This window comes from Sabethes cyaneus, chromosome 2 (assembly GCF_943734655.1).
Source record: "Sabethes cyaneus chromosome 2, idSabCyanKW18_F2, whole genome shotgun sequence".
NCBI lineage: Eukaryota > Metazoa > Arthropoda > Insecta > Diptera > Culicidae > Sabethes > Sabethes cyaneus.
Genome location: NC_071354.1, coordinates 185,869,336 through 185,896,369, shown reverse-complemented (window position 1 = coordinate 185,896,369; position 27,034 = coordinate 185,869,336). Strand labels below are relative to the sequence as shown.

Here is a 27,034-nt window from a genome sequence, read left to right as displayed (position 1 = left end):
GTTTTTTTCTATTATCTAAGGCTTTGTCACTAGCCGAAAGTTTTATTATTTTCTAACAAAACTGAAAACAAATTCTGAATTGACGGAAACTGTTCACCACTAGCAGCAGCTGTAGCACAACTGATGAACTATCGTGTTGCCAAGACACTGTTTCGGTTCTGGAAATAAGAATTTTAAGTTTGAAATTAACTGAAACCTCCTATGGTGAAAACGTGGTTCAATACTTTCAAGAGAAATGTATGTTCATAATTAATTTTTCTTTATTAAAAACAACACAAAAGACAGCTTTTTCAATAATTTTCGAAAATTTTCTCAGTGATTTAATAAAGCAACGATGTGTTTCAATGTTATTTGCTTTGACAACACTGTTCTGAGTCGGATCGCTTGTACTGCTATATGTTTGCCTCTTTTGTTCTCCCACCATCCTTATGAACAGCGAGTGAGACGTCAAACTCGCAGTTTCCCATAAGAACACCAGAGAATAAAAGAGACGACGAATACCGTTTGCCGAACGGTGCGGTGAGTGTATGCCCCGATAAACAATTTAGACAGATGGCATTTTACGCATCTATGCCGATACGCTATGCCGATTACGCATCAGATGCCGATTAGTAGGTCGCGGATAGGAACGCGAACTTACTGAATAGGGGGAAAAGTTCGAGGGATTTTTTAAGGGACGTAAAAAAATTCAGATTTCAGGATTGCTTAAAAAAGCACCTTGCGGGTGAAAATGGGTTCGGTCTGTTCAAAATTAGTTCCGCCGCTCCAACTTTAAAAGCGAAAAATCAAAAGTATAGCTCAACAATAGTGTCTTCCAATGGTAACAGCTTGAAGAACTAAAGATAGCAAGAAGATTGGTATGCTGATATCCCCCACTTAGTCAACCCATCGCTTGTAATAAGGTAAAACAATCAGTGACCCGCTTAGACTGCTTAAAACTAGTTCTTTACCCTATGTACCGGATAGTAACGGTTTCACCTCGATTCAAAAATTTCCTTCGTAAAAACTTGGAATGGAATGAAAATAAGCTTTGAAGATAACCCACATACGAAGCAACGTTTATGTGTTGAGAGAACTCTCGAGAACGGCAGTATAATCGATTCCGGAGGGGGGTTTTCATTTATTTTTTTGGCGGGATAATAGGATGGATCGATATCAGTCCGTTACACGATGCCTGCTTGCTGTACGATCTGTTTTATATGTAAAATAATCTGTGATATTTATCGCATAATACACTGCCAATTTCCAATTGTTTTCTTAACGACTGTGAATAGCTTGCCTCATCGAACTCCGCTTTCAATTTTCTCGGATGTTCACGAGAGCTTCAAAGAAAATCACCTCGCAATTGGAACATTTTCGGTACTTTCAATTTCAATCCGAGTTATGAGTATTAATTATTACTACGAAAAGCTGCGAGCATTTCTAATTTCACTTACATCTTCTAGCAGCACAGAACCGAGGTGGCTGTATAAAGAATTCCTCTCCACTGTACTCGGTTTTGGGCTACTCGTCGTCAATTGGTTGTGGGTCTCGACAAACGCCAGTCAGCTGACTGGTCGAGCCATATGGTATGTTGGGTTCCTGATGCTGATAGATTTCTTACAGAGAACGGATTTCACTGTATAGACATCCGGCATACTTGCGACGTGGCCGGCCCGCCGTAATCTTCCTCCAACTTTCACTAATTAGCACCTGAAATTCGCGGTTCATTTCATACGCCTGTGCCACTCTCCGCTTTCCGTTTACGCTCCTTCCGCGACACATTTCGTTCAAATACGACAAGTGCACGTATGTAATCCGTAAACAAAGTTACAGTTTCAAATGCGCAGAGGACTACTGGTTTGATTAGCGTTCTGTACATCGGCAGCTTTGTGCGGTTACGTATGCGCCGTGATCGAAGCGTCTTGCGAAGCAACACGTTGTTGGGTTGATTTCCACCTGAAATGCGTCGTAGAATCTCCTTGCTCATATTATTGTCTGTGGTGACCACATATTCTAAATATATGAATTCATCAACCACTCCCAATTCGTAGTCGTCAATAGTCGCTGTCCGTGGGTCGATGATAATCTTAAAATTGGCGAAGTGAAACTTATTGACTTCTCGGATGATACACCATCAGAATCCGCTATTGCCGATGATCTGATTGTCGTTAAAGAGGCCCATTTAGTGGGAGTAAAATGCGCAGCACATGGCATTCAGTTTTCTGTGTATGACGTATTAAAGAAAAAACTAGTGGCCAATTTTTTGTCCGAAGTTCGCAAACTAGTTGAAGTTCTTCATATACAACCTTACATTAGTTCGTGTAAAGCGGACAAGTCAAGGAATCTTCCAATTCTCGATGGAGAAACAAGGTGAAATTCGGCCCATGTTCCAATCCAGCATTCCTGGCAGCTATGATTGTGGAACGAAGGCTTCAAGATTTTGATTCACGAGTTCCGTCACCGGACCAGCAAAAACTGCTATCGTAAGTACTAGATTCTGTGCATTCACTCATTGAGGAAGTAACGCCATCAACATTCAGTGGTGTCACGAATTTGAGCCGTGTGGAAAGGCTTCTGGTAGTAAGTCGGCAATCAAAGCCGATAGAACCCAATGACATAGAGAAACGAGTAAGAAGAATTCCATCGGAGATGTATCTGCCACTAAACGCTGATGTTATTGATTTTTGAGGTAAAACCCCGGAGACAAAAAATTACCCAAGTATCTGTAGAGCGCTGTTTTAATGGCTTGGGACAAGTGCTAACAAAGTCAAGGATGAGACTCGGTACACTTCCACTAGAGCAGATTCTCTTCGTAAAAGTGAACAACGATATTCTTGAATACGTGTACTTTCATTCTATAAAAAAAGTGACAATGCTCCCTTGTCCCAACAAGCCGAATATTCTTTACGACAACATTCTGACTTATGCAACATAATTTGATATTTGCGCTTGGGAAGTACGCCAGAAATAGTGACAAAGTCTCCTTGACCCAACAAAATTTCTTACGAACGCGATTAAACCTAATCCAACTTGATGTCTGTGTTAGGGAAGTGTGCCAGAAAAAATGAAAAAAGTTCCTTGTTCCAACAGATCGCAAATTCTTTATGGCAAGATGATTAAACCTAGACGAATTTGATAGCTATGTTGGAAAAGTGTGCTAAAGCTGTAGAGTTCGATTGCCATTTCATTGGAAGAGTAATGAAAAAAGAATGTATGTAAAATGTCTTCACCGTGGGGCAAGGGTTGGTACTAAAAGCAATCGTTGATTTCTGTAAGGTAACAGGACAGCAATAGTTTTGTTCTGGATTTAAATTGTTAAATTGTTTCCAAATGTTCATTACCCCAGACCAATTAGCTTTGATGTTTTACTATGATTTGAATCTAAAATTCAATGCATGTTTTGATCACAAACGAAGATTCGACGCAATGCGAATTGTGTACCACCATTTCAAATATTTAAAGGGTGGAATTCATAGATTGTTGTAGAAGTATCGAATTGTAGCATACACTTCGTCCTAATTATGTTCAAACTTGATATCTTTATACGAAATCTATAGAGAAGCCGTAATACAAATATTAATGGGAAGGACTGTACGTATAGGTGTATACATTCGTTGTCCTACGCCAAACCTACCGTTGTGTCCTGAGACACAAACCTTCTTACTTTTTCTCTTTTACAGTCCTATATTTCCGCTTTTCGTTCCGTTTTATCTTCTCTTCTGTAATTTTCTTGGCTTTTGCTCTCCGCGGGCACCCAGTGCTCGCAAGATCTCGATCCACCTGGTCTTGTCACCTCGCTTGCTGTGCCCCTTTTCGTCCTATTCCTACCGGATTCGATGCGAAAACCAGTTTTGCAGGATAGCTGTCCGGCATTCTAGCAACATGTTCTGCCTAACGTATCCGTACAACTTTAACCACTTTTTGAATACTGGGTTCGCCGTAGAAACGCGCGATCACGTGGCGAAGAATAACTCCAAACACCGTTCTTTTCCATGCCGCCAAAGATGGTTCTTAGCACCAGCCGTTCGAAAACTCCGACTGCTCGTAGGTCCTCTTCTAGCAGTGTCCACGTTTCATGCTCGTAAAGGACAACCGGTCTAATTAGCGTTTTGTACAGTGTGCACTCAGATTGTTCAACCGCAAGTATTTGTGGAGTCCGTACTAGTCCCGACCTCCGCTGATAATACGTCTTTTAATCTCACGGTTGGCATTGTAGTCCACTTTTGCCAGTGCGCCAAGATATATGAACTCGTCGACTACTTCGTGCTCATCCCCGTCGCTTACCACGGTGCTGCCCAAATGAGCCCTGTCGCGCTCGGTCCCGCCCGCCAGCATATACTTCTTTTTAGACGTATTTATCTTTAACCCAATCTACTCTGCTTCGCGTTTTAGTCTGTTGTACTGATCTTCCACCGCCTCAAATGTTCTGCCGACAGCATCCACGTCGTCAGCAAAGCAGATAAAACGACTGGATTCATTGAAAATCATGCCCCGCATTTCGATTCCCGCTCGTCTTATAACACCTTCAAGCGTTATGTTGAATAGCAGGGAGGAAAGACCATCTCCTTGTCGAAGTCTCCTGTGAGATTCAAATGGGTCCGACAATCCACCCGAGATTCTCACACACCATTGCATCCATCTTAGCCATGATAAGTCTAGTAAGCTTACCCGGAAAACCGTTTTCGTCCGAAATTTTCCATAGCTCTTGTCGGTTTACACTATCATATGCTGCTTTGAAATCGATGAACAGGTGATGCACTTCTGGAGAATCTGCCGCAGGGTGAATATTTGGTCCGTTGTAGACCGACCCTGAAGCCGGCCTGATAACTCCCCACAAATCTATTCGCTATTGGCGATAGTCGATGAAAGATGACTTGGGTCAGCACTTTGTAGCTATTCAGCATAGTGATCACTCGGTAGTTCTCACAATCCAGATCCAGGCAGATAACCATGTCTTTCCACTCCTCCGGTAGTCTTTCCGTATTCCAATTCTTAACAATCAGTTGATACAAACAGCGGGACACTTTGTCCGGGCCCATTCCAAAAAATTCCACTCCTAAGCCATCCTTTCCCGCTGCTTTGTTGTTCTTCAGCCGCTGGATGGCTTCTTTAACCTTATCGATGGGAGTGGCACATTTTCGTTGCTTGCTACACCAATGTGGTCACTTACCCCGCTGTCATGGTCTTTCGCCTGTACACCATTGAGGTGTTCATCGTAGTGCTGCTTCCACCTCTCGATCATGGCACGGTTGTCAGTCAAGATACCTCCATTTTTATCTATGCCCATTTCGGGCCGCGGCACAAAGCCTTTGCGAAATTCGTTGAGTCTCTGATAGAACTTCCGTGTGTCGTGAAAGCGGTACAGCTGCTCGAGTTCTTCGCACTCCTTCTCCTCTTGGTGGTGCTTCTTCTCCTTGAAGAGTCGAGTTTGCTGTCTCCGCTTCTGTTTGTATCGCTCCACATTCTGACGGGTGGCTCTACGCAACATTTGTACCCGCACTGCGTTCTTCTCAGCTGGCATTCCTCGTCAAACCATTTGTTACGTCGATTCGGTGCCACACGGCCTAGGACGTTCTCTGCTACGCTGTTAATGGTTCGGCTCGATCAAGGTATTCCAACAGTCCTCAAGAGGGGCTTCATCCAGTTCACCCTCTTCCGGCAGCACGGTTTCGAGATAATGCGTAGCTTACGACGACATCCGGTTGCCTCAGTGGGGCTAGATTATACGGTGGCGGGCGCCGGCATCGCATGTTGTTCACAACAAACAGTTTTTGACGTATCCTTACCACTACTAGGTAGTCGATAATGTTTGAAAAGTGCCGACCATCTATCAGAACGTGGTTGATTTGTGATAAAACTTAACAATAAAACTTATCGTCAGAAACGATAACCAACCCATCAAACTTATTGTAGTCCACCATAACTTTCATGATTTTATGAGATTTTACCATAAAAATGACGGGTTGTATCTTAACAATAAAAAATTTATTTTTTCGCGAACAAAAATTTTCATCTACAGTGAAAGTTATTGTCCTTTTATGGTAATTTTTTAAGCGAAAAAATAAAATATTAAAAAATCAGTAAAAAAAGAAAATTTCCTTTTCTATGCATTTATGTAGCCGCGAAAGACGGAAGAGAGGAGACGCGAAGAGAATCTCTCATTGTCACTTAGGTCTATTTGAAAATTTACCCAAGAAATATAAAAATACACATGATGCTGATGCTTTTTACCCAGCGCTCCCCGCTGTTCACCGACACACATGGCACCGAGTAGTGACTGATAGGAGTGTTCGTTCGTGTGCATCATCTGCACCGCCTCTGTTTACTCTATTCATTCATACTTCGCCAGCATAAGACTATGCGTTGCCGTGTAGCCAGAGCACAGTTGTTTTCAACTAGTCCGAGTGAACAGTTCAAGTTTTCCATTTTCGATTGCGTGTTTCCAAGCTCAGCAGTCTGGTTTCAATTTATTTGATTGCTTAAGAAACTATTTGAAGAAGAGAAGAAGACGTGCATTTGTGCTTAAAAATAGTTAGCCTGAGGTGACGTTTTTGGGTTACCCACTACACACCAGTGAAAAACAAAACCTGATCCGCTTTCGATGCTCAAATCAATCGCCAGTTTCTTGAACTACAAATCTGTCGCAAGATACCATAGAAATAGCATGAGTGATAAACTTTCATTGTGAGGGAATCCGTGTCCGAGTGAGCAAAAGCGAGTTGTTTCAATCTTTGAGGGCGTGTTTGATAAATTATCAGTAGGGCAAGACTTTCAAGAAACATGTTGTCCACAATGATCCGAGCTACTGGACCGCTGCAGGTCGCCGTCGGCCGTCAGCTGATCCGTTCGACGGAAGCGCCGAATTCGATGCAGCATTTCCGGGCCATTTCGAAAAGCAGCGAAGTCAACCATTCCGACTATATGACCATGCGAGAAAACCAGCGGCCGAAAGTGAGCCGGGACTACCAGAGTAAATTGCAGATAAGACTGAAGAAAGTGTCGAGGTAAGTGGATCAGTACATGACCTCTTTTTTTTTGTGTTGCAGAATTTCATTCAATAATACATCCCAATCACTACCGAAAAATCTGCGATAGAGTAAAGAAAGCTATGGGCTAAGTTTGTTGTCAACTTTCTAAAAAAACTGGAAATGTTATGTACCGAAAGCGATTTTTATTTTTTATCAACTTTAGATGGATCCGATTTTGCAATCAAAACAAAAAGTGTACCATAGCAGGATGGTTGATAGTCACGTCGAACGGTCCCGCGAGCACACATACAAGTTCATTTCCGCACGCAAGCAGCCGTACTGTACGCAGTTGCGCAATACGGAATACCCTCCGTAGCCGCGTGTTGTTGTGACTGACTGCCTGACTGAGTGAGGCACTCGTCGGCTCCTGTCCTGTCCTGCCTGGTGGGATCGCTTCTTTCTCAGGCTGATTTTGTTTGTCTGCGAAAGGAGTGTTCTAAAAATATCCACTCCATTCGAAAACTCGTTGTACAAAGTGCGAAGAGCGAAGGCTAACGCAACGCACGACTCGCCCGGCACAAAGTCCAAAGCACAAGGTTGGTCTTTATCATTCGTTATCCTACGATACGATAGACGAGTGGATGGAATAAAGATTTATCTTTTTCTGCATTCCATTGTCGTTTCTGTCCGTGCCGTAAGGACAAGCTGATACCGGCGACACAAATCAGGTACAGAGAAACGATAGTTTTTTTTGACCTGCTATGGGGAGGAAATTATAAAGACATTTGTTTCCACTTGATTTATCAAGTCTTGAACGTTCCGTTGCAATAGTTTGTACTGCATGCTTTACATACCGTTATAATGAAAAAGAAATTGCTTACATTCACCTACCGGCATCTCTTCGTGTAGGTTACATACATACTGCTCTTTTACAATGGACACGATAGGTTTTACGATTCCTTCCTGAACATTGCTTCGAGCAGCGGAAAGTGCTGTTGCTGCGCTAATTTTCCTCTTTTGAGTTGAGGTTGTAAATTGAAAAATTTATTCTATACTCTTGACCGATGGTTTTAAAACTGCATCTCTATCGCAGAGAAATCAAGAGATATTTTTGCAATGTTTGCATATAATAATAAAAAACTCCAATAAGCTTGCAGTTCCATGACACCTACCTAAGGTGTGCCATTCGCGGATCATTCGTTACAGTTGCGATGCATCGAACGAAAGTCATGATGTTTTCATCGTACAACGTTGCCCATTAACTCCATACGACGACGATGACGACCAACTGGGCAAACGCCACGCACTCAGCGCATGATTTCGTTATTTATTTTTCAAGCTCCTTGTTTTTATCGTCTCGTTCCTGTGTGTTTTGCCTGGTTGTTGGTGCGGTTGACTCATATGGACACGGGAATAAAAGGTGAAATGTTTGATATGTCGTTATACATCTACACCCATCTGAAAATACGGGAATCTCATCAATACAGCAGAGTTTAGTTACGGGAGACGGACATATATTGGTCCCTATATTTAGAATTCGTTTCTGGACTTGTGATTTTTAAAGAAACGACATAACTTAGCTGTAATTCTGCATAAAGATGAGATGAAACTAAGTGAAAATATGGTAGAATAGTCTTACCAACTCGAAATTATAAATTTTGCAACGTTTCTGTTTTTGGGTTTTTTTTATCAAAATGCTTATTTTCGAGTTTCAGTTTTATTTTAATCGAAGCTCAACCGGAAACTATATGCTACCTTAGCGATATCGTCAAAAATAAATGGGTTTGACCACAGAAGAGAAATGCATTGAATATTTGTGTATTTTTTAAAATTATCGCACAGTCCAAAGGGTCCAGAATTTCAATTAACTAGGCATAATGTATCCACCTGAAACAATATTTAAAAAAATAAAGGTCTGCTAATTTCCCAGAAACCTACAATGCAAATGTTTCGATTCATACACATTGCTTATTTCACAAAATCATAACTCTTGAACCAACATCATAGAGCCAACATTGGAAAAATATTACACATCTGGAAACAGTTTTCTCCAAAGAGAGGTCAGAAAAACCTAATACAAAAAAAAAATTCAAAATATCCTTTTTCTGATAATCTCTTAGCGATTAAAAATTCACGGCAGAGTTTTTCATTCATGAGTTATGGCCCATTAGCAAACAACCGATGATCGGTTGTTTGCTAATGGGCCGTCATTTGCCGTTAGTTTTTTAGCGATAAAACTCAGAAACGAAAAAAAGTAGGACTCAGTATGTCTTAGTTTCACCTTCACGTCTTGTCTCGCTCTAGGGGTACTATAAAACACCTATTGTTTTATTACTTTCTTTTGCTAGTCTACACTAGCCGAAACAAGCAACTTAAAAGCAGTGGGAATTAACAAAGGACCAGTTTGAGGAATCGAGAAAATTGGGGCTTTATGAAGCCAGTTATCCAGACTGTAGTAAGGTATACACATCTGCCACATAAGAAATGATTGCCTTCTATAAGCAGAGAGCTGAGGTGGCTCTTACCGTATCAGGAATTTCCCTCCACTGTACTAGGTCCTGGACTTACTTACTTTAACTATTTCGACAATAATCCGCTTAACGAATCCATGCCGAATTCACGAGCCTTCTCAACATTTCTCAATCTTCGGATGCCGCTCTCCAGTCGCCCCTAACACCCGCTGCTCTACCATCCACGTCAACAGTGGCCAGCCAACGGGTACTGACGCGAAGTCGTCGGCCTCTTTCGGGTTCTCTGCTGAGTATTGTTTTCACTGATCTCTCATCTGACATCCTTGCTACGTGGCCAGCCCGTTGTGGCCTGCCGTGTTTCAGTCGCTTCACAATATGCGCATCTTTGTATACAAGGTATATTTCGCGATTCACGCGCCTGCGTCAAACTGCTTTGTCTAATATGCCACCAAGAATTGATCGCAGGATCTTACGCTCAAAAACGCCAAGAGCTCGTCGGTCGTTCTCTCTCAACGTCCAAGCTTCGTGGCCGTAGAGTACCCGAGTAGCACACTTTTGACACTTCTACTTGCAGCAACTTATTTATGACTGAAATTTGTCATCGGTTGCCACAACTGTTTTGTAACAACTGTGCTAGTAGGGTACCACCGGGAGAATTTGCGTCTTATAGAGCGCTTCCTCCTTAAGATGCGTCTATGCATCTTCCATGACCCTACGGTTATCACCGATGATATTGATGTCATCCGCATACCCTAGGATCATACGAGATTTCATGATTATGGTACCGCTTCTCTCCCCGCCTGCCCTTCGAATAGCACCTTCCAATGCATTGTTGAACAACAAATACGACAGTCCGTCACCTTGCTTCAAACCATCTAACGTCACCAATGAGTCCGATATCTCGCCCGCTATCCTGACGCTTGATTTTGAACCATCAAGGGTAGCATGTATCAGCTTAATCAGTTTTGTTGAAAAAACATGTTCAAGCATAACCTGCCACAGTTCATTTCATTTAACTGAATCGTACACTGCGTTGAAGTCTATAAACAAATGATGAGTCTGCAAGTTGAATTTCCGGAATTTAACAAGGATTTGTCGCAAGGTGAACATTTGGTCCGTCGTAGAGTGTTCCTCTCGAAAACCGCACTGGTATTCGCCAACCAACGTTTCGTTCAACGACCTTAGTCTAAGAAACAGGAGATAATTTTGCATGGATAATTAAGGGGAGTAATGCCTCGACAATTGCTGCATTCGAATCGATGGCCCTTTTGTAAATAGGACATATGAGAACTTCCAACCAGTCCGTAGGTAGTTCCTCCTCAGTCCTTTAGTATAACTTGATGGATTAGACAATGCAGCCGTTCGCCCCCGACTTTCAAAAGATTGGCGGGGATGCCGTGCTTTTCAGCTGATTTTCCGTTTTCAACTCTCTGCTTTTCTAACCTCGTCCAAAGTTGGTGGATCAACAGCTTGTCCATCATCCTCAATTGTTATTCTATTTCTGTTAATCTCGGTCCTAGGCTACCCGTCACCAATTCATTGAGCGTCTCAACACACGCAAGTCAACTTCAACCTAGCCATCTAGCACGCTAGGCCTCTCTATTCCTGGTGCCGGTGGAGTTCTTGAAGAAAACGGACTTCATTACACACTTGTCCGGCATCCTTGCGACGTGGCCGTAGTCTCTTAACTTTCGCCGGATGTACGATGGGAATCTCTTCAAGCAGTACTTGCAGCTCGCGTTTCATACGTCTACACCACTCTCCGCTATCCGTTTGTACTCCACCATAAATAGTCCGCAACACTTTTCGTTCAAATACGGCAAGTAAAGTTACTGTATTAAATCCGTAGAAGACTACCAGTCTGATTAGCGTGTTGTACATCGTCAGCTTTATGCGGAGGCGCACGCGCCTTCTGGCTTGATCGAAGCGTCTTGCGGAGGGAAAAGTAGGTTCGACTTCCAACTTGAATGCGTCGTTTAATCTCCTTACTCGTATTAATGTCAGCGGTGACCAGATATTCCAAATACACGAACTTATCAACCACTTTCAGTTCATCGCCATCAATAGTTACAGTCCGTGGAAGGCAAACATTGTTTTCACTTCAGTTTCTTCTAACCATATATTTCGTTTTCGACGCATTGATATGTAACTTAGTCCTCCTAGCCTTTTGCTATTTACTCTTGCTGAAGATCGTTCCTCTCGTTTCGATGCCCGCTCTCCGAATCACACCTTCAATAGCGACATTGAATAACAAACAGGACAGTCCATCCGCTTGCCGCAACTGTCTGAGCCATTCCAAAGGGCTCGAAAGTGTCCCCGAAACGCGCAAGTAGCACATCACTTGCTCCAGGGTAGCTTTGCTCAGCCGCGTCAGTTTGACTGGAAACCCGTACTCGTGCATTATCTGCCATAGGCATAGCTGTTCGCGTTTAACCGTATCGCATGCTGCTCTGAAATCTACGAAAATATGATCCGTGGGCACGTTGTACTCAACATTTTTGGAGGATTTGTCGGAGAGTAAAAATGATTGTATGTTCGACTTTTTATTTTATCATTTCCAGGTTTTGCTATTCCGGTTAATGAATGAAGAAGGGCAGTCCTCTCTAGTTAAATAGTTACACAGCATCGACGAATCAGGGAAGCCTTGAAAAAGTAAAAGTTGGGTTCAAATCTGGGTATAATTCCGGAGTGATTCGCGATTGGGGCTCAACTGGCAAATTGTAAACAAATCGTTTTATTACACCATCAGCCTTAAAAAGACTAATAATATCCTTGGCAAGAATCCTTTCTTCTGTTTTAATCGTTAGAATTATTATTAAAAAGATGTGGCTTTTCGGTCTCGAGTTTCTTACGAAAACTTTATTTTACGTTCAGCTATGGATAGCTGAACGTAAAATAAAGTTTTCGTAAGAAACTCGAGACCGAAAAGCCACATCTTTTTAATAAAAATTCAACGGTCTATTATAATTATCATACGTTAGAATTATTTAAAACAAGTTTTTAGTGATGGGCGATAGAAGTGTTTAATCAAAACAAACGACAATTTGTAGTTTAGCCCCTTGCATTGTTATGAAGTGACAGGCTTATTTGCAAATCGTTTTGTAAACAGGCGATAGTAAAGAGCGAAACTGCGTTGTTTTCAAAACACAGGCGCATTGTAAACAGGCGAAACTAAATAAAAAAATGAAAACAAGGCGAAACAGGGCTGGGCGAATCTCATTGTCAAAATGCTTTGAGGCTCATTCCAAGGGGTTCAACTATAAAACTTAGATTTTAAGCTTGAATGCTCAAATTTTATGCCGTATTGTTGTGAAATTGTAAGGTTGATTTATTTTACACCAATTTATATCTTTAACCTTGATTTTTGTAACCTTTATTTAAATCAGGCATGGGTAAAACACCGAACCGAGCTTACACGTGGGCACCATTGCTCAAAACCACTCAACAAACTTAATTTCGTTTTGCACGCCGTTCCCGTACATGCAAACAAACACGAAGTGTAAGAAGCATTACACCGGTGGCGTTAGGTTTAAAAATTTTTCAGTCAGTTTTCAATGGCCTCGGTTTTGCACATTTCCGAGTGTTATCGATATCGGAATCCACCGTAGGCGAGTACTTTCAAGCTTGCAAAAACACGCATGGAGGCGCTTCATACTTATTCTAATTGGCCGTGTGAGTGAAAAAAATAGAAAAGCAAAAAGACACGAGTTCACGCTGGTCGTCCAACATATATCCGAGAAACTTTTACGAAGTAGAAATACACGCCATCCCGAGTGTTTCCGAAGTGTTAAAACCCGGTGTGCAAAAAACAACACTGAAAAGGCTCGCGGTTGCTTTTTCACAGCGTACGGGTTGTTTTATCAGGCACGGCAACAACGTACCGTCTCAAATAAACTTCGTGGTAGTTTTCAAATGCGGCACGCAGTTTGGTTCAGTTTTTAGACATGCCTGATTTAAATTAAGACTCGAAAATGTACTGGCAAATTATCACAGTGATATTCCTCATTGTTTACACTTCGTTAGTTGCGCCCTTATCGCAAATCACTCCGGATATGACATGAAACAGAAAGTACTAAACATACCACACAGTTCATATTACAAAATTTTAGCCGCATTTGATGATTAATGCCTTAAAATCGACATTTTCAACAAGTGAAGGTCCATTATACGTTTAACAATGCTACATATGTCGCTATTAGTGGACCCTCTTCATGCAAAATGCACTAGAATTCCTATAATCGACCCGGTCGCTATCCTATTGTAAACCAAGAGGTCCATAAAAGGAAAACGGACATTCTAATTTGTTTTAACAAATTGTGTAAAATATAGAGATTTGCTACATAAATTGATATTTTTTGGCGTTAATCGAAAGTTAACAGTTCAAAATAATTTATGGAAGAAAGCCACTCAAGCACTAAATGGTCCACTAATGGTTAATTTACCCTATCTTTTACCAGTCTTTTATTGTTCAGAGGATACGCAATACCGGTGGATCTCGTAGTTTGGAAATACGAACTACGTAAATGTTGCTTCAGTGACCCTCCCTTATCTAATTTTCCGCTCTTTCACCTTCACGTCTCGTCTCGCTCTAGGGCTACTATAAAACACCTATTGTTTCATTACTTGCTTCTACGATTCTCTTCCGTCTATTGGAAATAATACCGCTATAGAAAAAGTTTGAAATAATTCTCACAGCTATAGCGACAGCGGGTGTCCCATTGGTGCTCCTTTTAGTTGTTTGTAGGAATGCGGTACAAACCGGTGACCTTCCATCGTGTGACCCACAGAATGGAAACACTGCCTCTGAATAAGCAAGAGAAATGAGAGGAAATGAAATATATACCGAATTATACTGATATAGCAAACTAAATGGATACTATGAATAGTCCATAAAAGCTATAATCTGTAACACAAGCCGAAATAAGCAAATTAAAAGTGGCTCTTGCCGTATCAAGAAATCCTCTGCACTGTATTCGGTCATGGGTTACTCGTGACCAATTCGTTGAGCGTCTCGACAAACGCAAGTCGGCTTTAATTTAGCGATCTAGCACGCTGGGCCCCTCTATTCCAGTCGTCCGGTATCCTTACGACGTGTCCGGCCCACCGTAGCCTGCTAACTTTTGCTAGATGTACGATGGGAGTCTCCCCAAGCAGTGCCTGTAGCAAGTGATTCATACGCCTCTGCCACTCTCCGCTTTCAGTTTGTACTCCGCCAAACAGGGCTGTCATTCGCTCACACTATGCGCCCAATGTTCCAATATTATGCCTAGTCGCACAGAGCGACTCGGCAACACACCTCTACAGCTAATATGCACACAGCGTACGAGCGAAAGCGGAGTGGGAGCGAACGACAGCACTCGGTGAAAATCGCCCAGCGAGTGACCATCCAAACAGCACTTGGTGCTGCCCTTTGCCACACTCCGTGCGGAATTAACGCAAAAAAATTGTTTTGTATTTACAAATTTTCTGCCCTTTTAAAAGTGAAAATACACGCTGCACTGAACAACTAATATGGTCTATGTTAAGTTAGTACGGATCAGGCGACGCAGTAGTAAAAATGTTTTTTTTCAATCACACCACTTCAACTGACCCAGCGCAGGGTGTACAATCCAGCCGCGCAGAGTGCGGCTCTTGGTGTGATAAAGCACGCAGCAAATTTATCACTCTGCGTTTGCGACTGCCTTTTCCTGGTGCGCGTAAAACACGAAAGAGCGTGTTTAGCAAAAGAGACACTGAAGGGAATTTGTGGGCGAACACACACCGCATGGCGAGTGTTGTGTTGTTTAAGAATGTGTGTCTTTTGGTCTGCGCTGTGGTTTATACCACCTCTGCCGCCAAATATCGTCCGCAGCACTTTCCGCTCGAACACGGCAAGGGCGCGTATGTCTTCCGTGAGCAGCGTCATGGATTCAAGTCCATAAAGAACTACCGGTCTAATAAGAGTTTTGTACATTGTTAGCTTCGTGCAGCGACGTACGCTTCCTGATCGTAGTGTTTTCGAAGAGCAAAGTAGGCCCGATTTCCCGCTTGGATGCGCCGCTGGATCTCCTTACTAGTGTTGTTGTCCGCGGTCACCAGCGATCCCAAATACACGAACTCCTCTACCACTTCTAGTTCGTCGCCGTCAACGGTTACCGTCCGTGGGAGGCACGCATTTGTTTCCTTCGACCCTCTTCCTTGCATGTATTTGGTCTTCGACGTATTTATTTTTAGCCCAATTCTCCTAGACTCCGCTTTCAGTCTGGCCTAGATTGCCTCCGCCGTCGCAAAGTTCCTGGCTATGATATCGAAGTCATCTACAAAACCTAGAAGTTGGCTACCCTTGGTAAAAATCGTGCCTGATTTAGAAATAAATTTGGAAAATCTAAAGCAAAATCAATCATGATCATAATCGCCTGTTCGATAGCATTTAATGCACTATTTCCAAGATTATTTCAAAAATAATCTATAATTATCCCTTTTTACCAGTCTTCCAGGTAGTAGTAACTAGTTCCTTTAATAACCCTCACCTTTGTAATTGTCCTCACTTTCCCCATTACGTCTTGTCCTAACCCTGGGGATACTATAAAATATGTACATATGTTTCATTTCTTTTCTACCACTACTGCAGACAGTAAAAACTGTAATGATAGACTTCATACAGATCACTGGATTCTTTAAAATAGATTATTATTCAGATTATATTAACAGATTTGTATTACTTAATATGAAACATGAACTGATCATGTAATTGTATGTAATCTTACATATATTGACTTCAACCAAATGGTACAACTCCGTTTATTCGGCGAGTAATATTTTCTTCCTATCCATAAGCGCATTTTACCGCACTCTACACTAATCCAAGTATCGTTCGTTATTCACATTCCGAAAACATGTTGTTTGACCACTTACAAACGAGTAAAGCAGCCACGGGGCAACTCAATTTACATGCGCAGTACGCCGGGGGATCATCTGTTGAATGCGTGAATTCATAGTCGAGTATGCAAATTTCAGAGAAAAAAGTCGCCATTAGAGTAAGGCGCAGTTCTACAGCACCGACCTACCGATGTTACGCGTCTGATTGTTTTTTCAGCTGGCCCTAGCCAAAAACTCCGACATGAACAAATCAACCAGCGAAAATTTCATTTATTCTCACATTCCGAATATAGCCACCTGTGTTGGTCGCTATGTTATTGACCTAGTCAGTCAGTCAGACGGTGGTGAGCTATTCGGGGGGCCTGTTGCCATCTCGGTTTAGACGGCGAGCAGCGAAACTGTGAAAATTAGTATCGAAAAGAACATCCGATCTTCGACTCGTCTCGCTAACCTACCGACGAACGATCGGCATTGGAGGAGAAACTTGAAAAACGAGATTTTTCATAACATTCACTGTCGTCATCGATAAGTAAATATTCAAGCCTCTCCTGATGTTTGCCCATCAGTTTATGACCTACCGCCTTGGAGAATGACTAAAACCGGTCATGCGAGGTGTGCAAATTTAATATTTTTGTTGCCAAAATATATCCTCGATTAGAACAATTTGAGCCTATTTTTTAGCACACACCCGCCACATGCGTTGATAAACAACTGCGTCATGATGTAGGGAAGGCGCGCGGTAGGTGTTTTGTCTAATGTTTACATTCACCCAACTGCGCAGTTGTAAATCGCTCAAACCAGTAATGTATTGTTTTCGCACGTCGTCGTCGCGGGATGTAGGTTTCCTCTAGAAGGTCATTAGAAAGTAGAAGTAGTTGTTAGAACGTAAAAAAATGAGATCACAAAAAAATGATAACGCAGCCCGAAGACCTCCAGCAGAGAGGTTGGGTGGACTTCTCATGTCACTGATAAGAAAAGCCTAGCAAATACCGCCAGTAAAATAAACAGCATTCATTACTCTGCGGTGCTCGTGATTATCTCGTAAGAGTGGTAATAAAACATACTTGAAATTTACTCAGTAGCAAACCACTTGAAGTACGGGTTGCTACGTGACATGCAAAATCGTTTCAAGTTGTACTGTTTATTCGGCTTAATCAGTTCAAAATCCACATTACTTTAACGTGAAACTGATCCAAATCCAAAACATTGACCTATAACAAGTATCTAATATTTTTCGTTTGTATTATAATGTGTAATGTCCTTTCGATGTAAATGCCAAACTTCATTAGGAATATTTATTACGTTGTTTACTTTTTTTAGACCCAAACGAACGTAAACAAACCCTACTGCCTGTTTTCGGTGATATGTTATTTGAATGATAATGAATATTTTGCGCCTTGCAGGGTAAACGCAAAGTTAATAGCTCACGCTTGTATTAATCGAGCTTGATTCCAGCTTGTTTTCAATACAAGCTAAAAATAGTTACTAAAATTGCTGTCAGACTTGTAGAGTTAGCCTAACAGGCGAGGAAGGTCTTGTGTAGACCAGCAAATTTAGTTAGTTTAGAAAGTTTCTGGTTCGTGCCCAACCGTTCCGAAAACTAGCATTAGCATAATGCTAATGTCAATTAGATCGGCTCATCAATTGCCTTACTGAATACGAGCAAACCTTCTTCCTTCTCCAGTGCTGGTAACTCATTCTAATGATCAAACCTAAAATAGAATACCTCTTTCACGATGCCATCAGATTTCATGCGTAAATAAAATGCGTCGAAGTTGATTTTGTCGTACGAGATCTAGCCTAGGTACAAAGCATTAGATTTTTCCTTCCGTTTGTCCTTCGATGATACAGCTCTAGAAGATAAGCAGTGCGTTTTTTTGTATAGGAAATGTTTACCTTCGGAGTAAATATTTTGCGCTTTTCGTGACCCTGGCCGCTTCGATCTTATCCGGTTGTTTACATGTACTGTCTTCTGTTTACGATAGTGAAAAATTACACTGAATAATAGCACAATTTTGAGCGACTATTTTGGGGGATTTCAACATTTTGGATTTTGCATTCACCATTCTGAAAAATCGCCTTTACCACTATTGCACCTATAAAAAAATGGTAACAAAAATTGTAGCGTAACTCGATTCAATCCCGACACCTCACAGGTAATCACAGGGGCACTATCAGTAAATTTGTACAACGGAAATTTTTGTGCTTTGATTCTGGGTACAGGTCTTTCATTGAGATAACGATATGAAGCGCACAGTACAGATACATGAAGCGTAAAATAACAGCGCAATTCAAAGCCCAAAGCAGAAGAATATCAAAACTAAAGCATATCAATTAACGATAACATCGACTGCTACTGATTTTTGATAACCTGTAAATTTACATTCAACCTCGTATTTCCGTCATGACTTAGGGTTTATTTCTAATTCCCGTCGTAGTAAGCAAAGCCATTCTAATTTTCATCATTTGTTGGATTTTTTTAGTTTAGTCATGTTTATTTAAATTATTATTTACAGTTCTAGACTGGATTTAGTGAATACTTCAAAAGTTCTTGTGCTGATTAGACTAAACACACTTATCTTCCGATCCGTGAACTTTGAAATCACTGAAAAGCGATTATTAAAGCATATTATTGAAATTACGCAACTGACTTTATTTCTAAAATTCGTCGTACCATTTTAAAATCCGTCCATCAATATTTTTCATCGTCCGAACTAAAAATCACAACAATGTTTACGAAGCTAACGCGCATGTATTTGTGTAGGATGGCATGACAAATGTTATTCTGCAAAATTTCTGCAGGTCAGGCAAGTTTTCCTGGCTGTAGACTAACGACAATGCCTTGCGTGAGTTATTTTCATTTATGAATGACGGAAATTAAAACGATTAGTCTACATTTTCTTCTTCGTCGCACGAAAAAACGTAGGAAATTTGGCTGGTAGGATTCCTTTAATGATAAAAAGCATTTAAATAGATCTCAGCTCACTTTGATTGATCGCGTATGATAGACAACAAACTAAAATATTAGGGAATAACTAGTTTTGCATCATGTGTCATAAAAATGCTGATATTTTTAATAATTTGTGTTGGATAGGACGGGAATAGGCAATTACGACGAAGCAGCAACATGCCCTATATTAAATTCAAAAGTAGAATTATAATCGGATTCAAATCCAACTTTTTCCTAGACCCGTATGTGTCGTCGATATTGCATAACCCTATCCGTTCTTACTCATGAGCAGAAATAGTAAACACTAGAAATCAGAAAATAAATCGCAAAACTTACAATGATAATAACCGAGAGCACCGAAGATTCCAAAATCAAAATTCGAAGCTTTTCAATTACATTACATTTTTATAGAGCCAATGTCCAACCCCATTTAGTCAAAGTCAAATGGCCTAAATTGGTAAAAACTCCCAATATACATCGCTGAGACATACTTTGAAAATAACTCTCACCCTCTCCCTCCTCTTCTTTCCATTTCTCCTCTTTCTTTCTCTCCATTTCTCCTCTTTCTTTCTTTCAATTTCTTCTCTTTCTTTCTCTCCATTTCTCCAATTCTAATCAAAATACAAAATAAATAGTGATCTATGAGGTCATGATTAGCGCGCCTTCGGGAAAAAAGCGACCACCAAAGTAACAGTTCTACCCACTGGGTTTTATTTGAATTTTATAAAGGTTTTATTGCGCCATTAATCATTACTTCTGGTTTTATTATGGTATTACGCAAACGAGTCAAAACACACGTATAGCTAGTAATAAAACCATAATAAAACTTGAAATTAAATAAAAGGAAAACTTTTCCAATTAAATTCTAATATCTATATTTATTCGCGACAGATTCCCTGTCGTTATCGTCGGGCCACTGTTATGGTCGGGCCATCACGATTTTACAGTTTTAGTAATTCATGATATCTATGATACAACCAAAACTTCTTACTGTGATAGCTAACTTTTCACAATATTGTGAGTTTCAATCGTGTATTCAAAACACCCGTACTGAGTGCAGTTTTCCAGGCGCAATGAACTTTTGTTCAAGAAATGATTCATGAAATGCAATTACCGAGATAAATTTTGAAAATGTATGAAGTGGGTTGTGCTGCACACGAAGACTATAGAAAAATCCCCTCCAGTAAGGCGTTTGGGAAGGCTAAGGTAAAATACTAGAAAAGCGCTATTTGTAAAGGTCGGGCCACTTGAATAGTCATGGTTGGGCCACCATAGTTTTAAGCGCAGAAGCACAATAATCGCTACAGAATGTTAGTCACGTAAAATGTGATTAAATCATGCAAAATTAATACGATAAAAACCTAGATTTTTGTTTTTCATTGTAGTTGTACACTTCGGAAAAGGCGATTGTATCAATATTGATTTTACAAGATCGCCAAAATTTCGTAAAGATGCAATTAAAAAAAGGGTATTTGTACCTATATGAGCCGTTGTTCACGGAATTCATTCTTTTCATGTCTCTATATAGAATTTCAATACGTATGGCTTATATTTTATGCGGTGGCCCAACCTGTACAACATGGCCCGACCATGACAACATTTTTTGGCTTCACGTAAATGGTTATAAGTTTTTTATTTTTCAAGCAATCAGCTCAAAACTTTCCGGAAATATACCTTATTCTTAGACCTTTACAACGATATATTTAGATTTCCAAAGTTCCGTTTGAAAGTTATGGGCGAATTCCAAAACGTGGTCCAACCACGACGACACTCCCCGACGTATTTCGCCTACGCATTGCAGGCCTCATCAGTACCTGTCTTGAATAAATATAGATAGCAGAATTTAATTGGAATAGTTTTCTATTTTATTTAATTTCAGGTTTCATATTCTACTAAGACGCTCCAAAAGCTTCAGTGATAATAAAACTGTTAATAAAGTAAATTTATTGTGGTTGTTTATGTTGCCACGATAGAACTAGTTGGCTGCACCACGTCTCTAATAAACTATCCATACCATTCAATATTGCTCTTATTACGGTTGCTTGTCAAACCGCAATAAATCTGTTGCTTTTATAGAGCTACTAGCTGACCCGACAAACTTCGTATTGACACAAATTAAACTGTGTGTACATAAATCATGAATCCCAACCCATAAAAAAAAATCTTACCTGCAAAAACCCCCTCATGCCAAATTTGGTTTCATTTGCTAGATTAGATCTCTAATTATGTAGAAATTTGTGTTTCATTTGTATGGGAGCCCCCCCCCCCCTCTTAGTGATGTGAGGAGTCTCTAACTATTATAAGAACCTTCCCTGCCCCCAAAAACCCCTGCATGCAAATTTTCACGCCTGTCGATTCAGTAGTTTTTGATTCTATAAGGAACATACCGACAGACAGACAGACAGAAATCCCTTTTTACAGGTATAGAACGGTAATAAAGGGGCTCCGAGTAAGACCGGGCATTCAGCTAGTTCCATTATATTTGATGACCTTTGTTAGTTCTGCATATTTTTTTCTGACCGGCAAATATTTTCTCGTCAAGCCAAGCCACGTTTCAGCGAGGATGATTATGTCTGTTGTGTACAACCCACACATCTTTTGGTAACACAATGATGAGCCCGAGTTAGCAGGGTCGTTGCACTAGCTCCATAATTGCCCTGTACTCTAACAGTCCGCTCCGTAGCCGCAAGGTTATCGAGTCTGCTTTGACAAGCGAGTGGTCGTGGGTTCGAATCTTAGTAGAATCAAGCCATTCGATAGTGGTCAGAGGTACGAATGAGTCCTTGCTAGGGACGGCTATAATATGGGATAGTACTGACAGCGAGGAATAAGTGGGTAAAGTAGATCAAGCTTTGAAGGAAGGGTAAACCCCAATACACACAAGCACGCATAAAATTTTATAAGCATCATTCAATAGCAATTACATGTCGGACTCGATTATCCGAGTGAAAAAAAAAATTTTTATAATGTTAAACACGTTATGAACGTAAGTACATTTCAAAAAACCTATTTAAAATTTTTTTTCACTCGGATAATCAAGTCCGACCTATATAGCAAAAAGAAATGTAGTTGCAGGCCATACAGCAAACACCGGGGCGATATCACAATAGTTCAACTATACTGGTCGCAGTGATGAGTCCACACATGAAAAAAAAACAGTCGGTTGTGAAGTTTGTCGATAAGAGAAGGGTCAAATCTTAAGGGGTTATATACAGTTAAAATTTTCGATCAATTTGAAGATATTATATTTTATCGCCGATTTCTTTTAGGTTTTTCGATTTCGGATAATTCAGTCCAAAGATATCGTTCTCACCGCAAGACACCTTATTTTAAAAGAGTTCCAGCAGATTGACTATAGCAGCTATTTAATTAACTTTTTCCAAAAACAAAATAAGTTGAAATACAGCCAAAAGCTACTGTAATATGTATACAATTTTCTACTTTGTCATTTTGGGCTGTTAATTTCATTTCGGAAATTGCTCGGAATGATCGAAGTATTGCAAGCACCAGCCAAAAAAAAGTTGTTTTTTCAAATTACCTTATTTTATGAACCAGTCAGATGTGCCGCAAGGTAGTAACCTGCGCCCTTTGTTGTTTTTATTATTTGTGAATGATCTGCAGAATTGATCCTTTATCATGGCGACCGACGGTTCTTTGCCGAGGATTTGAAAATATACTATGTAGTTCGCCAAATTGGAGTATGTACGAAACTTCAAAGTCTGTGAAATTCTATTGATCGACTGGTGTGAGAGAAATCAATTACCATTAGGCATGGAAAAATATTCCGATTCCGATTTATTTGGCATCAAAGTTTGAGACTAGAAAATCATAAACAATGAGTTTATTGCTTATAGTTTCTAAACCCTAACTTTATTTTATTAGTGGTGAAATGAACTATACAATTGGACACAAAATGCTTATCATCACGTACTTAAATCCTAACGGCATAACCTTCAACAACTTTATCGAGTTCTCAGTGAACATTGCCTTTTAATGACGAATTTTGCTGCCATCAGCTGTTACGGTACAATGTAAATAAACAAAAAATAATCTCAACTTCGTACCCACAAATGTATATAAACCGGTAACTTTCCATGGGGCAACGTTCGATAGAAACGAGCGGTAATCACGTGCTCATCCAATCGGCACAGTAGGTAAACCGGGTCACTTCCAGTTTCTGGAACAAATATACCTACTTGACAGAATTGTGTAACAAATCAAGTGCTTGACCAAAACACTTGCCTACTAGGTTTACTAGCCTACCCTGCCACCGTTTTGAGCTTGAATGTTATTACCAAGGTCAAGTAGCCGGTTATTACGGTATTCGATAGAAACGGTTTTTTTTGCTGTTGTGCTCTTGACATTGCAGAATCACGGCGTGATCGCATGGCAAAACATCATCCATCGCCGTGCAGAGAGGGATTGATCGGGTGTTGTTGTTGTTGTTTATCCGATGGTGGCAGCGGCCGGCGTGTTGCTTCTGGTAACCCGCTGGTCGGGAACTTGAAACCTATAGCCAACCCACGATGGGTGGGGAGTGGATTGGGTGTGCTGGAATGATTTACTATCGCTGATGTTTACATTATTCTATATCCAACCAACCAACCAACGGGGAGTGTAGCGGAGAGCTTATTTGCATTGTTTTTTGCGCTTCACGTTAATTCATTAAACGTAAACAAATTGCGCGCTGAAAGCGCTTTGCTTTTGCTACTGGGTCAGCTTTTGTAGAGCGAAAATCACTAACGTTGCAATCTCATCAAACTGGTTCGATCGTACATAGAAAGGTACCACCTTTTGTTGATCATTTGCCGTGGAACTGGAGTACTGGAAGTATGCACACGGTCTGGACACGTGCTACCACCGTTACGTGATGTTTCACTGATAAGTTCAGGCAGGCGACCACGCGTCGCTACTCGAGTTCAAACAAGAGGTTTAGGTCTTCTGCTCTGCTCTTTGCGATGTGTAAACAATCAGCAGGAAACAAGATTTATCTTATCTCGGTTTTAGCTGTTGACTTACATTAGAATCCTACCCATTGATTAAGAGCCTTTTCTGTGATGCGAAGAATGACAAAAGGTTCACCAAATAGACCTCCTTCTGTGTTCGAACTTTGACAACGGTGCAAACGGCCATAACTTATCGCAACATAACAATTTTACGTCGAAAATATCAGTCAAAAGTGATTTTTAAGCCGATAACGAGTTGACATACTTAGCCTTGGGGCCAATCGAGATAACAAACGTTCAAATAGAAATACCTGGCTTGACTTAAATATTCTGTTTAATAATTATAAATTGCTTTTTGCGTGACGACCGTTGTAACCTTACATTTTCTCTTTTATTATTGAACCCATTCCAGGACACTTTCGACGCTGAACCACTCCGTACCGGAGGCGATCCAGCACACGGCCGTCTCGAAAACCGAGAGCCGCGAGTTTATGGCTGTGTTTCCCGATCTAGTCCGCGATCTGACCGAGTTCGCCAAGAAGTACGACAGCAAGGTGGCGGACAAGTGGTTCGCCCGGGCCCTCCAGTACAATGTCCCGCAGGGTAAGAAAAACCGCGGACTGGCTGCCGTCCTGTCGTACCGTATGCTGGCCAAACCGGAGGAGCTAACACCGGAAAACATTCGCCGGGCCCACTATCTCGGCTGGTGCATCGAAATGGTAAGTCAACTGAACTGGGGCGATGCTGTCGTGGCCGGTATGTTTGCTAGCACCGCCGTAAAAATAATTTAGACACTATAAATAGACCTGTAAATCGTTTGCCTTCTGTGTTTGACAAGCTCGTTATCAGCGCACATCAGTGTCACTGATCAGCGCTTCACTGTGCGTTCCGAGTTGAGTAACAATATTTGTACTTTTCGTAATCTGGCGACGCGCTAATTCCGTTGAACAAACAAAACAATGTCAAGAGAGAGAGATAGGAAGCTGATAACAGCGTTTGTTTCCTCGGTCGTCAACGGCGGCTCGCGTAGCGTTGATCTTTTTTTTCGTCTTGACCCCGGACAAGACCTTTTGTTACAGGCAGGGGTGCTAGCAATATGTAATCTCGCCTCCATTTACCCGTATGACGTCAATTGACGTTCGACGGATCTCATTATCGCTAACAAATTTGCTCATCTAACCTCATGTTTTTTTTTCACTCTATTTTTGAACGGCAGTTCCAGTCAATGTTTCTGATCTGTGACGATGTCATGGACGGCAGTCAGACTCGCCGTGGTCAACCATGTTGGTACAAGGTAGAGGACGTAAAGATGACCGCCATCAACGATGCCCTGATGATCGATGCCGCCATCTACCACGTGCTGAAGAAGCAGTTCGGCGATCAGCCGTACTACACAAAGCTGGTAGAGATGTTCTCCGACATTAAGTTTATCACCACCGTCGGACAGTCGCTCGATCTCCAGTCTGCTAAGCTAGACGTCACCAAATACACGATGGATCTGTACAAATCGATCGTTTCCCATAAGACTGCCTACTATACGTTCTACCTGCCGGTGGCACTGGCCATGCACATGACCGGGTAGGTTTGGATAGTCTCGGAACGCCCAAAACAATTTCAATCGAACATCTCCCCTTCTTTTCACCCACAGCTTCACGGATCCGGAAGTATTCCGCCAGACTAGGACCATCCTGCTGGAGATCGGTCAGTTCTTCCAAGCTCAGGACGATTTCCTAGACTGCTTCGGTGACCCGGCGGTGACCGGTAAGATCGGCACCGACATCGAAGAGGGCAAATGCACCTGGTTGGCTGTCGTTTGTATGCAGCGGGCCGCCGAAGACCAGAAGCAAATCATGAAGGAGTGCTACGGTTCGACCGGTAAGTTTAAGTTTAATCATACAACGACCATTTATTGCATTGTTGTTAATGTAATGCTTTCATTTTCAGACCCCGACAAGGTGGCACGGGTTAAGAAACTGTACGAAGAGCTGGGTCTGCCGACGACCTACGCCATCTACGAGGAGGAATCGTACAACATGATCAAAACGCATATCCAGCAGATTTCGCGAGGTCTTCCGCACGATCTGTTCTTCAAGATTATGGAGAAAATTTACCGACGGGATTGCTAGACGGCAAGCCGAACTAATCTACCTCATCAGTTAAGAAATGTTGGATCAATTCAATCTGAAATCGAACTTGCTGCAGCAACAACAACAACAATAATAACGACAAGAACAGTGAATACAATAACCGTAGCCAGTAAGAAAACCTAACTCTAACCTATCATTACTAACCATTCAAACAGTTTCCTTATATAGCCGATTGGTTGGTTTTTTCTATAACCAAATTTCATGTATGCAGTAAAATTAGAAGGAAGAAAGGATGTATAATGTGGACAGAAGGGATTTTCAGAAAATCCATTTAATAACCGTTATTCGGTTTAACTTAAAATTGTTTAAAGAAACATAAAAAAAGATATGTGATTTGTTTCGCGTCTCTTTCCAGAATGAATTTGTATTTTGCTGTGTTTTACTAGGTACGATGATCATTTGCATTTATCATTCGAGTAGCAAGGCTTTATTTGTCTTATATCATAAACACACATATACACTCACACTCACACTAGAAAACTAGTAAATGCATCGAATCCATTCATTATATTGCTACTCCGATTTTGCTGAAACATTTGTCATTTTTTACAGTCATACAATGATTTATTGATTAGTGTTTACGTTCTACAATGAGACAGGTAAAACATGAATAAATACAAAGAACGTTTACGAATAAGATCGAACTAAATAATTATATTTAGATTTAATGAAGTACTACTGACGATTGAAGTCTATATAATAAAAAAACAAA

At 41.0% G+C, this 27,034-nt stretch overlaps 1 protein-coding gene across 1 annotated transcript; it reads left to right on the top strand.

Moving 5' to 3' along the window:
• The first annotated feature begins 6,365 nt into the window (after positions 1-6,365).
• On the top strand, positions 6,366-27,034 carry LOC128733470 (farnesyl pyrophosphate synthase). Its single transcript, XM_053827077.1, has 5 exons — positions 6,366-6,986; positions 24,588-24,894; positions 25,392-25,753; positions 25,824-26,050; positions 26,120-27,034. Exons 1-5 carry the CDS (start codon positions 6,763-6,765, stop codon positions 26,299-26,301), a joined length of 1,302 nt encoding a protein of 433 aa, XP_053683052.1. The 5' UTR covers positions 6,366-6,762; the 3' UTR covers positions 26,302-27,034.